General features: G+C 36.0%; 1 protein-coding gene across 1 annotated transcript in view; it reads left to right on the top strand.

The window, feature by feature from the left end:
• The first annotated feature begins 709 nt into the window (after nt 1-709).
• The window catches only part of neur (E3 ubiquitin-protein ligase neur), a 173,835-nt gene continuing 157,985 nt past the window's right edge, over nt 710-16,559 (top strand). Inside the window, exon 1 of the mRNA XM_074172775.1 lies at nt 710-973. Coding sequence (XP_074028876.1) covers nt 946-973 — 28 coding nt within the window. The 5' untranslated portion in view covers nt 710-945. The remainder of the gene's footprint in view (nt 974-16,559) is intronic.

Raw genomic sequence — 16,559 nt, 5'->3', positions numbered from 1 at the left:
TCAAAGTGATTACACCAGGGATATTTTATGTGCCTATCTTGAATTTGAGAGTATATTAACAATGCATGTTAGATTCCTAATCAGGATATCTCTGATTCTTCAGAACAATATGTCCCAACTTTGGTCTCAGTTTTCCACCAAATATAAAAAAACATTTGGTGGAAATTTGGTATTTGAATATTGAAATATTCGAAAAAGAAAATACTTATGATGATCAAAATTATGTAAATCAAATTACCAATCAGTCTCTGAAGGAAATGTCTTCAATATTTTCTTATTAAGATTGAAATTTTCCTTTTTTTCAAAGCCAACGCCTTTGAGTTTTCGAATCCAAATTCGGGAAATTTTATTCAAAATATAAATTTCTCGTTCTACTATTTTTTGTTGTTTGAAAAATCAATTGTCATAAATCGATACAAACATCTTAAATGAAATGTTTTATTATTTTATAACTACCTTTTGATTATTTATAGCCTTAGATAAGGGTTCACAAGGTAAAACCAAAAAAGAATACTGCTTCAGTAGATACCATAGATATTATAATATATATTTATCTACTTTATAATATCCATAGTAAATACCCGTTCTAGATTCTCTAAAAAGTAGGTACTATAAACTTCCACCGATATTCTAAATTTGCCACTTTTCTGCTCTTTACGTTGGCTAATGTATTGATGTAGTCTTTGATTTTACCAACTGAGCGAATATTAGAATGTAAAGAACTGTCATTTAGTGTTGAAAACATTTTTTAAATATAAACATATAGTATTATTTCACTAACGTGACAACAAACTTGTTTTACTTTCAGCTCAATATTCGATTCCTGTCAACGCGCGGTGATTTGAAAACAAACGTGTAGCAAAAATTTAAAATAATGTTAAGGTTATGATTCAACACTAGACAATTTATATTAAAGTTGGGAGTTTTCATGTGTTATTTACTAAAATGGGGCAAACTGCCAGTGGAATACCAAGTGAGTAAATAAGTTTTCATTTTTGCATGAACTTTCATGTGAAGGAACGATTGGAGAACTTTAGGATTTGAGGTTATGTGAGAATCGTCCAAGTTGAAATATCAACAGAGCAAATAAACACTATTAATTTTGTCATCGCACCTTTGTATATTTCTTACTCCTCTGAATTCCCGCTGAGTTTGAGAGAATGCTATAAAATATTCATTAAGAATTATATTTAGCTGCACCTATTTGATTTGCCAATATAAATATGGACATGGGACATTGTGCAACAAGTGAAAAAAATAACTTCTGTTGCATCGGTATTATTTTTCAAAGCTTTTCCTGCTGAAGAAAATAACTCCACATAGAATACTAAAACTCATTTAGAATCACAAGTAATGTCATAAACAACTTTAGTATTTTATCAGAATATTTTTTGATGATAGAAAAAAAATACCCATACCTAACAAAAAAATAGAAATGAGTATTGCACCTTCCAAGAAAACTAGTACTTAAAATATGCATATCTTGAATTATCAATCATCATCAATGAATCATTAAAACAAACATTTCAGTGAGTACCTTTTCACATAAGTATATAAAAACTATACCACTAAAGCTTAATGCGCCTGAAGTCAAAAAGCTTATTTTTTCTAACTGGTTTGCTTGAAAACATTTTCTTAAAAAAATATTCACACGCTAATATTTGCGAAGGTCAAACTTGACCGACTCTCAAATATTTAATTTAAAATGGTTAGTGCATATCCAGGAATATCATCATGGGAATACATTTTGAGAGCAATGATACAATGTAATTAACAAGGTGATTAATATATTAAGTATAACCACAGCCGGGGTTTCCAAATGATTATATGGAAAATGACGAAGATTATCTTTTACTTAAAATCTGTAATATGCCTATTGAGAAATGTCAGTTAACAGACTTAGATTTTGCTATTTTCGATCTAGGTAAGTAAGAGTAATATTTTTTCAGTCGATTAAATTCGTTCAGTTCGTATTGTTTTTATTATATTTTATTAGAAATATGTTAAACAGCAGCTTTTGCGAAAGCTATAATTCTTTTTTAAAAATATGTTCAATCATCCATCATTAGAATTTTATTTCAGAGTAGTTTTTAAAAGTGGCATTCATTACAAAGTGGTGGATTATCTCTATAAATAAATATCCCTAAGGTTTCCCAATTTTTTGTAAGATAGATAATGACAGTTTTCTTCATCAATTTTTAATCTGTTCTATTTGATGGTGCCAATCTCGGTAATAACATCAGGTTATATTTTACATAATTTCGGCTACATACAATTTCTAGATATCTGACAACTATTGTTTATCGTTTGCTTTTATGTCATTTCGAATCAAAATTTATAATTTCTACATTTATAATATACCGTCTGGTCAGCAGCCGGCCGGGTTGACGTTGGTTGACGCAAAAAACTAAAATTGTTGAATTTCGTTTGATGTAAATGTATATGTAGATACCGCCAATTTTAAATAATACGAGAAAATAAGGCAGACGAACTGTTTTGTGCTGATTCATGTTTATAATGATCTGGTATGAATCAGTTTTGAATGCGATATTTGGTTCATTCAATTCTATCATCAATTTTTTTAAAAAGTGACATCCACTTTTTCTCATCAATTTTAGTAACCACCATCATAACAATTTCATCCATATTACAAAACATGTATTAAGTACTCGACATTTCTATTCTGAAAATCATCATGAGAGCCTGATCATGGGTACACTTCTTCGTCAGGGATGTCTTGAAAAGAAGATCGTATCAAGTACTCTAAGATCTAAGACATACATTAACTTACACATATGCACATGTATTTTTCTGCATTTGTAATATACAGGGTGGGACTTCGAAAACGAAACAGATCGAATATCTTCAAAACACATGTGTTCTGAAAAAATGTAAAAACACTTCGATTTGTAATCCAAGGGGGACATCTTCCTATCATAACCCCAACTGTCATACCTCTTCCCCCACCACTCGGTGACTATCACCCAAACAATGTAGGGTTTTTATTATACCAATACATAGGCGTAGTAAGTCAATTGTTATTCCAAAGGTACGAATGTCATCAAATAACTTCAGAAATGCTTAAAAACGTCATCGAGAATAACTTATACTCGTTTATGGCAGTTCATGCCGAACACTTTGAGCATCTACTGTGAATTAGAGTAGTTTGCGATGATTGGATTATGTAATTTTTTCAATCGTTGTTCTTTTTTCGTGAATTTTTTACATTATCTTTCGAATAAAATGTGAATTGAAAAACGAAACAGTTGTTTTTTCCTGCAATAGAGCGCCAAAATGAAAGGTTAAGTAGCGAAAACTCACATGTCTGAATTCCTTATGGAATTACCCTTTCAATGCTGTGTCACACTTAGTACTTTCCCTAATCAAATTGTATGAGTGACCAAGGGGTGGGGAGAGAAGTATGACAGTTGAGGTAACGATAGGATTTGCCCCCCTTGGATTTAAAATTGACGTGTTTTTGCATTATGTTCACAACACATGTGTTTTAAAGAATTCGTTTTCGGACCATAATTGCAAAACTTGTCCGCCATAGTGAAGCCGCCATCTTGTTTTTTCCTCTAGAAAAACTCCATAATGCATTGTCACCGAATTTATGTCAAATAAGCTTGCGAATGAAGTATCATAATTTAGAATACGGAACAGCTTTTTTTCCCGCAAGAAGGCGCCAAAATCGAAAGTTAGGTAGCTAAAATTGACATGGCTGAATTCCTTATGAAATTTTCTTTTTAACGATGTGTCACACTTACTACTTTCCCTATTCAAATTGTTTGGGTGATAGTCACCGAGGGGTGGGGGAAGAGGTATGACAGTTGAGGTTATGATAGGAAGATGTCTCCCTTGGATTACAAATCGACGTGTTTTTGCATTTTTTTCAGAACACATGTGTTTTGAAGATATTCGATCTGTTTCGTTTTCGATGCCCCGCCCTGTATGTCATGATACATGACTGATTTTGAAGAATCGGTTTATTAGCACAACTTGTACACTTTTACTTGTATAGGTCTTCGAATTTCATATCAAGAAGCAACATAAAAAGGCATTAAAAATATTTCCTTTTTTTGTTATTATATTCAATTTACAGTAGTTTGACAATTGGATGACAAAAAGTTGACCGAGATTGAACCAAGGACCACTGGTATGTCAATACATGTATCAATATCCTGGACCATGGCAAACAAAGAAGTGATTAATCACAAATTTCAACAGTCACCATTTCATGGATCTCATAATGTTCCATTTAGAAAAATTCAACTACGTGGTATAATAATTAATTAACGACCACATAATATCGAAAATATAAATGCGTTCGTACAATATCCGGCCGACCCATTAGTACCACTTATCTTCGTCAGCCATCGCAGTTACAAAGCACCAACTCCGGCTTTTGTTTTTTCTGAATTGCCCTTTGTCCCCGAAAGATTGTCGCTTCCTGTCGTAGGTGGTAATTTTAATGGTGTCTCGTTCGAGGGGGCGAAATATTCATTGAGTTTTTTTAGCGGGAACGGGTTTTGTTTGCAATAACTGACGATTTCATCATGACTTCCGGAATTGATGCGAAGAACGACTTTGGGAAAATTGCGACTTCACTGGCGATTCTCATTCAGTCGGTTTTTTAAAGAAAAGTCTTGTTTCGAATAAAATAACGTTGGTTTAATTATAAATCACGTGATTACGTATGTCAAAGCAATGAAATTAGATTCATTAACTACAAATGACAAAACAAATAATTGATTTTTGGATGGGGCATGAACACATTTTAGGAGTTGGATATAATGTTTCCTTGTCAGTAGATTGGATTAAAAGATCTACATTACTTGACCACTGAGTTATATTCCAACAGGGACTTCCGTACGTTGACAAGTGATAATAGCCATCTTGTTGACGCTACGTCTGTCAAATTAGTTGTCATTTATTCAGTCTGATTTAGGCAAATCACCATGGACGGATATAGCATTCAACAGCATGTGCAAATAATGAAATTGTTTTATCAAAATGGGTGTTCTGTACGGGCAACGTACCGAGCGCTTCGCCCATTTTTCGGTCGCCATGATCGTCCTACCGGGAGGACTATTCGCAATGTGGCGGATGAATTTGAGTCCACTGGTTCAGTAAACGATTAACCAACACCCGTACGTCAACGAAACGCCAGATCTGCCGAAAACATCGCCGCTGTCTGTGAGAGTATGCAGGAGAATCCGAGCCAGTCGAGTTCGTGTCGCTCTCAAGAACTCGGCCTTCCGCAGATCACAACTTGTCGAATTTTGCGTCGTGACTTGGGCCTTCACCCGTACAAAATTCCTCTGACCCGGGAATTGAAGGTAAATTACCATAGACAACGATGTGTGTTCGCTTAATGGTCTCTGGAGCAGTTGGCAACTGACCCTAATTTTCATCGAAAAATTATCTTCAGTGATGAGGCCCATTTGTGGACGAATGAGTAGGTGAACAAATAAAATAGTCTTATTTGGAATGTATCCCGAAAAAGTCACTGGGTGGTGTGGATTTTGGGTTGGCGACGTATCGGTCCATATTTCTTTAAGAACGACGTTGGCCAGGCCATCACTGTCAACGGCGAGCAGTATAAGTCGATGATTACCAACTTCTTTCGGCCTGAATTGGATGATCTGGACACCAACAACATGTGGTTTGGCGCTACGTGCCACACAGCTCATGCTACATTATACAGTCCAAGATAATAATGAACAACATGGGGATATAGGAAACGGTAAGTGACACGGGGTCGATTGAATTAGAGAAAAGTAGCGCATTTATGTGCCCAATAGTATGCCATTTACAAAGTTTTAATATTCCGAGTAGTTTCGGAGATATCCGAGAAAAACCTAAATTTGAGAATTCCGTTTTAATTTTCTCCTAGCTTTATTTTCGAAGGAAATGTAAAACGAATAGCACTATGCCATGGCCACTTTTTAAGGACTACACGATAACGTAAGCAGAATTTTTCTGCGACGTTTTGTCTTTTAAAAAACATCATCAACTTTATATTTTTATGTGAGCCGATACTGAAGTATACCCTGTATTCGAGCCCATTTTTCATTGTGAATACAGCAACATATCACACAATATGATTTCATAACCATTTCTCGCGCAAAATTAAAAGTGATTACTTAACCTGCTTTTCTTCAATTTTAGATAGTAGGTACGCGCTGATACATGTAGTAAATTGATTAGTCTTATTTATAATACATTTTAACTTACCACTTGCCGGAATTTTTGCGTTGTTGAATACAAAGATTAGTCGCAATGTCAAAAGTTTAGTTTATAAAATGTAATTGTAATGTCATAACAAGGAGCTAATATGCATTATAGGAAATAAACAGAAACTCATAACAAGTTTTCAAATAACCCGCCGTTATTTTCTAAGCACAAGTACGCTCGTCTCACACACGAATTTAAAACTTGAGTTAACATATTCGGAACAAAATTGTTAACAATTATGAGAGTTAACTTGATTCTTGATATATCCCCAAAGGAAAAAGTCTAGTGGGGTTAGGTCGGGGGCCTTGCAGATGTATCACTATGAGAACCAATCCACTGTCCCGGAAAGCGACGGTTCAAATAATCACAAACAATTCTAGCGTTATGTGCTGGAGCACCATCTTGTTGAAACCAGCAGCTGTGAGTAACCTCTAAAGGCAAACTATTTGGAGCGTCTTCTTACTAACAAATTTATGTACCGCTCTTTTGGTAAATTGTTTTGATAGGTAAAAGGCCCAACCCTAAATATTAATTTACCAGGTTGTCGCCTCTCTGGATATTTATTAGAGTACGCACGTGCAGCATTAACACAATTTCTTTGGCACAAAATGAAACATGACAACATATCAAATTTTTCAGTATTCAAAAAGCGCTGCCGTTTTCCATTTTTAACACAAATTAGGTAGGTAACAAGATGTAAAAGTAGGATCGGTAATATGCCAAAAATTCTACCAAACAACATTATTATAACAACATAACATTATGTGTTATTTTTTCCAGCGCTTACTATATAAAATTGAAAAAAAGCAGGTTGAGTAATCACTTTTCATTTTGCGAGAGAAATGGTTATGGACTCGTATACAGGGTATATTTTAGTTTCGGCCCATATAAAAATTCAAAGTTGATTATGTTTTCTAAAAGACGAAACATAGCAGAAAAATTTTGCTTACGTTATCGTGTAGTCCTTAAAAAGTTGCTATGACAAAGTGCTTCTGAAGTGCTACTGAAGAGCCTTCAGGCTACCAGTGAGGATGACAGTGTTCCATGTAAGTGCAATTTGTTACCATTCATTTAAAGTAGAACTCCTGTGAATGATATCTCATTTTATTCCATAACGAATGTTTGGAATACAAACTGAGTAGAGAAAAGTATCTTCTGTATAATTTAGTGTTCATATAAAAGTATTTGTTTCGAAAGAATTTTTTTTCTTTCGTGTAATTAAATGTTTATATGAAAGTAGCTGTTTCAGAAGGGCTTTCTTCCAGTTTGTGTCTGAAAGTTACTTCTTTGCATGATCTACACATCCATGTATAGAGTTACTTATTTTCAAATTGATTAATTTCTTCCTTTCTTTGGAAGATTCCCACATTTTTTGTATCAAGATGGGGTAGTAGAAAGCCAAAAACTTTCTTTCCCAAAAATCATTATTATTGAACGATATCAATGATTTAGTTTTTTCATGTTCATTCAAGGTTACTTGTCTTAGGTGGTATTATTCGATCGAAACTCCGGTTAAACAAAAAATCGGATCCTAACAATTTTGCAAAGTTGTTGAGTAGGTACCACATGTTTAAATAATTAGTTGAAGAATCACATAATTACATAGACGCCCATTTGCAGGCTGAAAATATATGGCAAATTATCGTTTAACAATCAGTCTTCTTATTTCCATCCACCTGACTATATATTATTCAAACTTGAAGGCGTAAAATATTTTCATTAAATTTTGACTGCAATTCACTGCAGAAAAATGCCAGCATATTCAACAGACTAAAGTATTATTTGTATCGACAAACAACAATAATCATAAATATACTCGAAAACTCGTCGCAACATGCAACATCTGCTCGAAAGCCACGCTACCAGAAAACAATAACTTTGAAGGGGAGCGAGAAGAAAAATAGCGACACATGCTCGTGTGTAAGTGCACACATGTACGAAAAATTATAGGGGGTTCCGAGAATGGAGAATGTGCATGTATTTATAAGCTCAGACAGAGAAGCAAATGAAGTATCTGAACTATCATCAAAGAATTTTCAAAATCGAAATCAGAGAAGTACCTTAGTAATGATGATTTTTTGAAAGATAGAGCACCGGTCATCTTTGTTGTTAGTAAGCTAGTGAACCGTCCCGGCTCTGCACGGGTGCAATGCTGATACTAAATATAAATTTACCCACCAGAAATTTAAGGGCATGGAGAAACGGTGATGAAAAGGTAACTTTATTTTATGAACGCGCCTTTTTTCCCGCGGCTGGTGCCCAGTTGGTATATTAAAAAATCCTTCTTTATTGCACATCTAAAACATAAAACGAACCTACATACAAAATTTCAGCCTCCGAAAATATAGCGGTATGGAGAAACGATGGTGAAAAGGTAATTGTCCCCTTTCTCCTAGTTGGAATATTTTAAATTCCTTAAGCTGCGTCCTCACTGAGTTGACCAAGGAGATTGTCGCCTTGGTGTGTACGTGACACTCGATAAATTTTGTCGATCGACATGTCGATTTGTTTTCCATCGATTGTCGGTAAACATAAAAGAGCAGTCGATCGACTTTAGGCTGGTCGTCCATTGGAAGCGTAGTCGCGCGACTCGAAGGTAGCGCGTATACGCCCGTATACAAGCGACTGATCCTAACAAATGAAATGTAAGTAAACAACATCCACTGTAAAAGACCTTGAGCGACCGGCCTCGGCCGACCACAAGCGACTGGCGACCGTTCCCCGCTGAATGGGATTAGTCGCTTGTAATCGCATGTAGGTATGCATCACGAAGACGCCATAAAACTATTCATTGCGTTTGGTTTCGTGTGTTCTGTGCAGGCATTGTTCAGTTTTCGATATGGAAATTGAGAACGAAAAATTGATTAGTGCCGTTCGTGAAAAGTCTCCGTTGTGGAACATGAAAGACAAAAGGTATCATTCTCGCGATGTACAGAAGAAATTGTGGTCGAAAGTTGCAGAAGAAGTAGGTGTTAATAATACTGGTAAGAGTTGTACTAAAATGTGTCTGGACTCATCCGGTAATAATCAAAGAATTTGTGCGGATTATTTAGTAAATCGTCATGCAGGTGAAGGAGTTCTCCCAATAAATTTCTTCTATTAAGTATTTCATTTATCCAACACAAACGTCTCTTCTTATCACGACGAGCTCTCAAACGCCTTATTATGTAAGGTTGTTCCAAACAGTACATGTTTTGCAAATCCATTTCACACGATTCTACAAAGCACACTTTCTTTATGATGACATTTGCGAACTAAGTAGTATAGAGTCGCCTGCAGTGAATGATACCAGTCGCTGAGTCTCATGATCGCACATACACGGACGTAGACGCGCTACTTTCGAGTCGCGCGACTACGCTTCCAATGGATGACCATCCTTAGTGTGTGGATGTGTTTTCGACGTTCGATATTCGACAAACCGTTAGTACTCAGTAATTTCTTGCCTTGGTGACATCGTAGCCGTGTGTTTTCGTCGGAGAAATGGAATGGAAACAAGATAAAGTCATAGCCTTTATTGAGGTATACCAACTAAAAACAAATCTATGGGATTCTAAAACCAAAAACTATAAGAACAGAAACTTGAGACATAATGCCCTTATGGAAATTGCTAAAGAAGTTAACGTCAAGAAACCAGCGGTAAAACAAAAATTTTGAAATCTTCAAAGTCAATTGGCAAGAGAAGTAAAAAAAAGACACCAAGAAATCTGGCTCTGGCACGGAGGATGAGTATAAAAGTAAATGGTTTGCTTTTGAAGCCATGAAATTCTTACTAGACAAAAATAAACCCAGGGAGATGTTGGATTCGACTGATCGACAAACATTTGGGTCGACTCGATGTGGACAGATGCAGTTTTGTCGTTTGTTGATCTAAAATGTCGATTGACAAAGTCGACCATAGATGAGTAGATTCATTCCGCACATTTGAAATGTGTAGTTTTTCCATTTCATCTGTCGAAGCCTAATTCTGAATAAAGGAGAATATTCTTTCCGCAGTAGACACCTAGCAATTCATTTATACTACTTTTGTATTATAATGAGTTTGGAAAACAGTTCTGTATGGAAATCAATAATTAGTATTTGGGGAAAGTAATAATCTCAATCATCTTATATTAATTAGTTCAACATTAATAGTAGTTCATTTGATTTGAATGATTTCAAGAATAGGGCTATAATTGAAAATAGTGCAGTGTTTTTTTCTGTGTAAGTGGGTCTTTTCTGCATCCTTTCACATATCCATAGAAGAATGTATTTGATTTTTTTTCAATTTAAATCATTTTACTTTCCTCTTATTTGGGTACATTTATTACAGCGAACCTACAATGTATATTATTCTCTAAACCATTCCTCCATAACTTCTATCAACTCTACGTTGAAAAAAAATTTACGACACTTCAGACTTTTTCCAGTTGAGGAAAGATATTGCGCTAGTTGAGGAAAGATATTGCTCCAGTTGAGGAAAGAGTTTGCGTAAGATCTGGTGAATAAAGGTACCCTGCTTCGAGTAATTCGAACCCTAAATCGCGAATTTTTTGCATGACAGCATGCAAGTTTTTTGTCCTGTAGAAACAAAATTCCTTTGGACAACTTTGAACAACATAATTTTTTCAGAAGGGTGGTCAGTAATGTTGAATAATAATTCTCAGTTACTGTTCCATCCATTTCCATTTCCCTGCAGTGAGGATGTTAGAAGTGTTAGAAGTGTGAAGTGTCACCCGCGGAGATAAGATTCCTCCTAAAAGATGACCTCACTCTAAGGTATGTGTATTCGTACTGAAAGGATCTATCACTCAGAGCCCATTCAGTGACACTATCGGATCCATGGAAATATTCGGCGCTTATTGTAGAAACCTTTGTAATGAGGAGCTCTGCCATAATGGGCTTCTTTTTTCTAGCTACTCGTAGGACCGTGAAGTGAGCAAAGAATCGGACCCTAAATCTATAGAGGAAATGGACGTCGACCAAACGGTACCATCTCTTGATCCTGTTGAGTCTGGGATTCTAAATAGTGTAGTCTGGCAGCGACTTATCGACTCCTCAAGAGCAGAACTTTTTATGATTCTGCCAAATTCTTGAGCGACAGGAGCAGAATCTATACCAGGAGGGGAAAACTTCACCTTGAGCAGGTTATCGCTTACGCCAAAAAGATGATTCACCATAACAAGAGGCAAAAAAGCCCTGCATGGTAGAATATCTTTATATGAGAAGATTGCTGCGGTCATTAAGGTGATAATCTTGCACCTTGAACATCAAAAAACCGCATCATCGACTAATTAACTGGAATCTCTTCAGTGTGCCATTTTGGTTACCGTAGAGGATGTTCTTCAGATTGTTACCAAAATCTTGAGGCTTGGAATATTTCCAAATTGGGTTAAACGCGATGGAATACCATGTTGTTATCCTCCACAAAAGATTATCCCCCAGGACCACTATCATCATTCATATGCCTGTGTCCAACCTCTAACTATGTCTGTTGGACAACCTTAGTCATTTCCGCTGTGGTCTAACACAATTGTTTACGTCCTTCGAATGATTCATCAATGCCTTGCAATGGGCCAATCGTTGTGGATTTTGAGAGATGTTTGAAACTATTCTTGCAGTCCAGGTGTTCAGGATTTGCTTGGCAAAACCTAAAGCCGTGCTAATGACAGATCATATAAAACCGGCCCCTGCTCTCTACAGTCAGCAGTCATTACCTTCAAGTCTTCCTAATATGGGGCAGGTCCTGTTCTTGGCAGGTCAATTACCAATCTAGACGTTGTTCGATGAAAGTCAAGTATTTACAGCCGTTTGACTATCCGAGAACATTTTTAATGATTTATGTGTGAGGTTGGCTTCCGCCATTTTCTCCACACATGAACCAGTGACTGGAGTGGTCTGAAATAGGTCGCATAAGACCCTGGGAAGGTTGATATATCTGTCCTGTATTCACGACAAAAAATACCTGCCTCAGAACCTGGAAACCCATTCGACTCGAGATTTGGGCTGTATAATGCAGGTGATAGTTGAATGTTAAATGCATTAAATGAAAGGTTATTTCCAGAATGCTGTGATTTTCAAAGTCAACCAGTAGTCTGCCACATTGTGTATGAGCCAGTTCTGTTCAATGGGCAATAGACTTTGTTCTGTATATTAGCCATCTATAATCCCTTTCTCAGGAAAAATTTGAAGGAAGGTCTAGAAGGATTCTCATAGTCTCTGATAGGGTGCTACAGATGATACCTTATAACTGGGCTGAGTATGTGCATTAATATACAGTGTGTCAATTTTAAAACTTACAACGGGCTACATCTCACGAACGAAAGCTGATATCGAAAAATGCTTGAAACTGTTTCTAGGATAGTAAGGGGGAACTAAAGTGACATGAAAGAGAACTCACCCTCATCAACCCCCTAGGCCCCAAACACAAAAAGTTTATTGCAAACCCCTACTTGTGATACATTATTGAAAAGACTATTAAAAATTCTATCCAATGGTATAAATAATAATTGCACAGGGTGAAGCAATAATTGTGAAACTTTGGCTTAAATGGAATATTTAACGAGGTTTGTCTTGAACTGCAAATTAATTAAAAATGCCAATTAAGTAAATGTTCAAAGTGGGTTCCGTTGTTTTGTAAACAATAATACAGCCTATTTTCAAATTCTGCACGAACTTTGGCAAATGTTCTACTAATGGCGCGTCATGCTTGCGTAATTCTTTCTCGCAATTTCCCAAGTGACGCAGGTTGAGTTTCATAAACAACTGACTTGACGTGACCCCACAGAAAAAAGTCAGGTGACGCCAAGTCAGGTGACCTCGGTGGCCACTCAATGATACCTCTCATTCCAATCCATTTGTTCGAATAATTAGTATCCAACCAGTGCCTAACTGGAGCTGCATAGTGAGGAGATGCTCCATCTTGTTGGAAGTGCAGCAAATCTTCGTCTAAAGCTAGGTTGCCTTGGTCGTCCCTTTGGTTCTCTTATTCATGAATAGTTAAAGGTTAGATGGTGTTTTCCAGCATATCGAGATAAACGTCGCCACTTAAATTGCCTGGTATGAACAAGGGACCAATTATAGCATCGCCTAATATTCCTACCCAAACAATCAGTTTTTCAGGATATTGAGTGTGACCTTCTCTGAATGGATGCGGGTTGGCATCACTCCAGTACCGACAGTTTTGTTTATTTACATTACCATTCAGCATAAAAGTACATTCATCACTGAAACAAATATTTTTTAACATTCTCGGTTCAACGCGAATTATTTCAATGATGAGTTCACAAAACTCAATTCGTCGGTCTGGATCATCATCGCCTAGTTCTTGAAGAATTTGTTTTTTGTACGGGTGAAACTTATGTAATTTCAACACCTTTCTAACCGACTCATGTGAAAGTACTGTCTCTGCAGATCCTTGACGTGTTGATGCAGTAGGCTCCATTGCAAAATTTCCAACGACCTCAATTTGGGGTTGCTTCATTCAGTGGACACCCGGCGATTTTGAAAAAATTTTTGACTGTACTTACGTATTTTGATGCGTAGATTACGAATCCGAAAGAAAAAAGCGGCGCTCTCCCTTATTTAAAAAGTTACGGCCCTTCAAAGTTCAGAAAAGGGCAACTTTTCAGCCTTCTTTTTCACTAAATAAACTATTTAAAAACACAAGCATTTATTCATGAGGTCACTTTTACACCTTATTCCTCCTTCTTTAACACTTTTCACTTCAATAATCAACATTTTTCTTATGAAAATGTTAAAAAATGTACGGAGCTGCTTTTTGGTTACATATCACTGTATTTTACGTTTTTAAGGTTAATGATATGGTTGGTACGACTGATGCAGTCCATATTCCTGAAGTAATTCAAATGTTTTTTACCTTCATTCTTCAGATCGTAAATTGGTTTTTGGTGGTGTATTACGAATTTGAAATAGTAGGCGACGGCAAATACCAACAGCTTTTTTCTGAAATGTCACTAGTAATTAACCTAAAAATAGAATAATGTTACCAGGAGAAGCATTCGTTTTTAAATTAAGTTTTTTATAAGAAAAATGTTGTTAAGTGTTAAAGAAGGGGGAATAAGGTGTAAAGGTGACCTAGTGAATAAATGCTTGTGTTTTTAAATAGTTTATTTAGTGAAAAAGAAGGCTGAAAAGTTGCCCTTTTCTGAACTTTGAAGGGCCGTAACTTTTTAACTATGAGAGAGCGCCGTAACTTTTTAAATATGAGAGAGCGCCGCTTTTTTCTTTCGGATTCGTAATCTACGCATCAAAATACGTAAGTACGATTTTCAAAATCGCTGGGTGTCCACATAACGAAAATTTACCCTTTTTTTATTTTGCACTGATCCCGTTTCTCTAAATTTTTCAACTAAATCGCGGACGTACACGTGACTAACATTTTTGTCCGGATGCCTTTCATGAAATATTTGAGCTGTTTTCAAATAAAACTGGTTCTGGGAGGTAAATATGAAAATTATCTCCACGCGCTCAGGTATACTGTAAACCATCGTGACAACTACAGCTGAATGACAGTACAGATCGTACAAATGATGAAAACTAATGACATTTAGAAGTCTCAAACAAACCAAAAATGATTGGTTCTTGACAGAACCCAAAAAACAGATCTTTTCAACTTATTTTGCAAAGACGGCAAAAACAAAAAAAGTATCGACGGACACTTATCATTTAAAATAATAGTCCGGGAGGTAGCATTACAAACAAAAAAGTCATAGTAAGCCGGCTGATATTGAAGTTTGTGCAGATTTTGATAATAGGCTGTATTATTGTTTCAAAACAACGGAACCCACTTTGAACTTAATTGACATTTTCAATAAATTTGTAGTTCAACAAAAACCTCATTAAATATTATATTCAAGCCAAAGTTTCACAATTATTGCTTCACTCTGTACAATTATTATTCATCCCATTGGATGGCATTTCTTATAGTCTTTTAAATGATGTATCACAAGTAGGGGTTTGCAATTTAAACTTTGGAGTTTTGGTGGGTGGGACCTAGGGGGTTGATTGGGGTGAGTTCTCTTTCATGTCACTTTAGTTCGTTCTTAGGTACTATCCTAGAAACGGTTTCAAGCATTTTTCGATATCAGCTTTCGTTCGTGAGATATAGTTCATTGTAAGTTTTAAAATTGACACTCTGTATACAAATTTTATCTCCTATTACGTTATGAAATAACAAAAGAAATGGATATGACCAATATTTCAATAAGAAAGTTAGCGAAGGCATTCTCATAAACAGATCCATAAGAAATTAACAAATATTTATTTGGTTCATAATTCAATTTAAAATCAACTGCTGTTTTCATTTAATTTAATGAATTATCTTTGCATGCTTTTGTCTAGCTCTTAAGCTGTTTCATCATCACTAGATGCCTTTCATGGAGCCGGCTAATAGAAAAATTACCTAATTTCAAATGATACCTCCGTACGAGAGTCGCGCTTGATCATAAATTACGACTTCCTCAGAGATGTCGTTACATTATTCAAAATTAGAAGGGTCAGAGGTTGGATCTTATGTTGTCGAGTTGCGACCTCTTAACGACAATCAAGCAAATTGGATAATTGGAGCTGAATTGCTCGAGAAGAATCATGAATGAAAAAAGTAACGACGTGACTGTCACAATGGCCTGAAACATAGACATGTGCACTCGAGCGTGGGCCGCGAGATCATGAATTAAAATATAAGGGTTCGTAGAGAAAAAACGATAGGGGGCACACTCCGCCGGGAACGAAGGGCGATTTACTATTGATTATAATCAAAACATTCAGGTGTGATGATTAATTTAATAGATAGCGGAGCGCCAACTACAAATCGACATTTGATGTGGGAGAAATAGAAAGAAGGTGTTCAGACATTTTCTGATCTGAGTGTCGATAACAGAGCATGTGGGTTTCGAATCAGAAAAATATTCAGACGATTTGGTTGTTTGTGAAGATGTAGGAAGATATTTTTTCAAAGAAATCTTGTTCGCATAAGGAAAATGAACCAATATGATTGAATTTCAAGTGTTATTGGTCAATAAAGAATTTCAAGTAATCACACTCAATTGAAGATCTCTGTGTCATTACCAAAAATAGTTTTATCAATGAAGAAAAGAGAAATGAAACTTTCTATGTTTTTAACCACTTTTATTTGTGACTAACGTTACTGCAGTTTCGTCCTATACGGACATTTTCAAACTTATACAATAAACTAACAATGATTCATTACATTAGCTATTATATACCACCCCTGTAGGTACCAATAGAGGTACTTGGCTTGATTGAGTACCTGAATTTACAGTTCACAATGCGGCTCTGCCAATTTAAAAACCGGCGAGTAAACT

The sequence above is a fragment of the Leptinotarsa decemlineata genome, unplaced genomic scaffold (genome assembly GCF_025532065.1).
Source record: "Leptinotarsa decemlineata unplaced genomic scaffold, Ldec_3_MD MMD2_tig00000199_RagTag_RagTag, whole genome shotgun sequence".
Taxonomy (NCBI): domain Eukaryota; kingdom Metazoa; phylum Arthropoda; class Insecta; order Coleoptera; family Chrysomelidae; genus Leptinotarsa; species Leptinotarsa decemlineata.
This window is presented reverse-complemented; position numbering and strand designations above follow the sequence as displayed.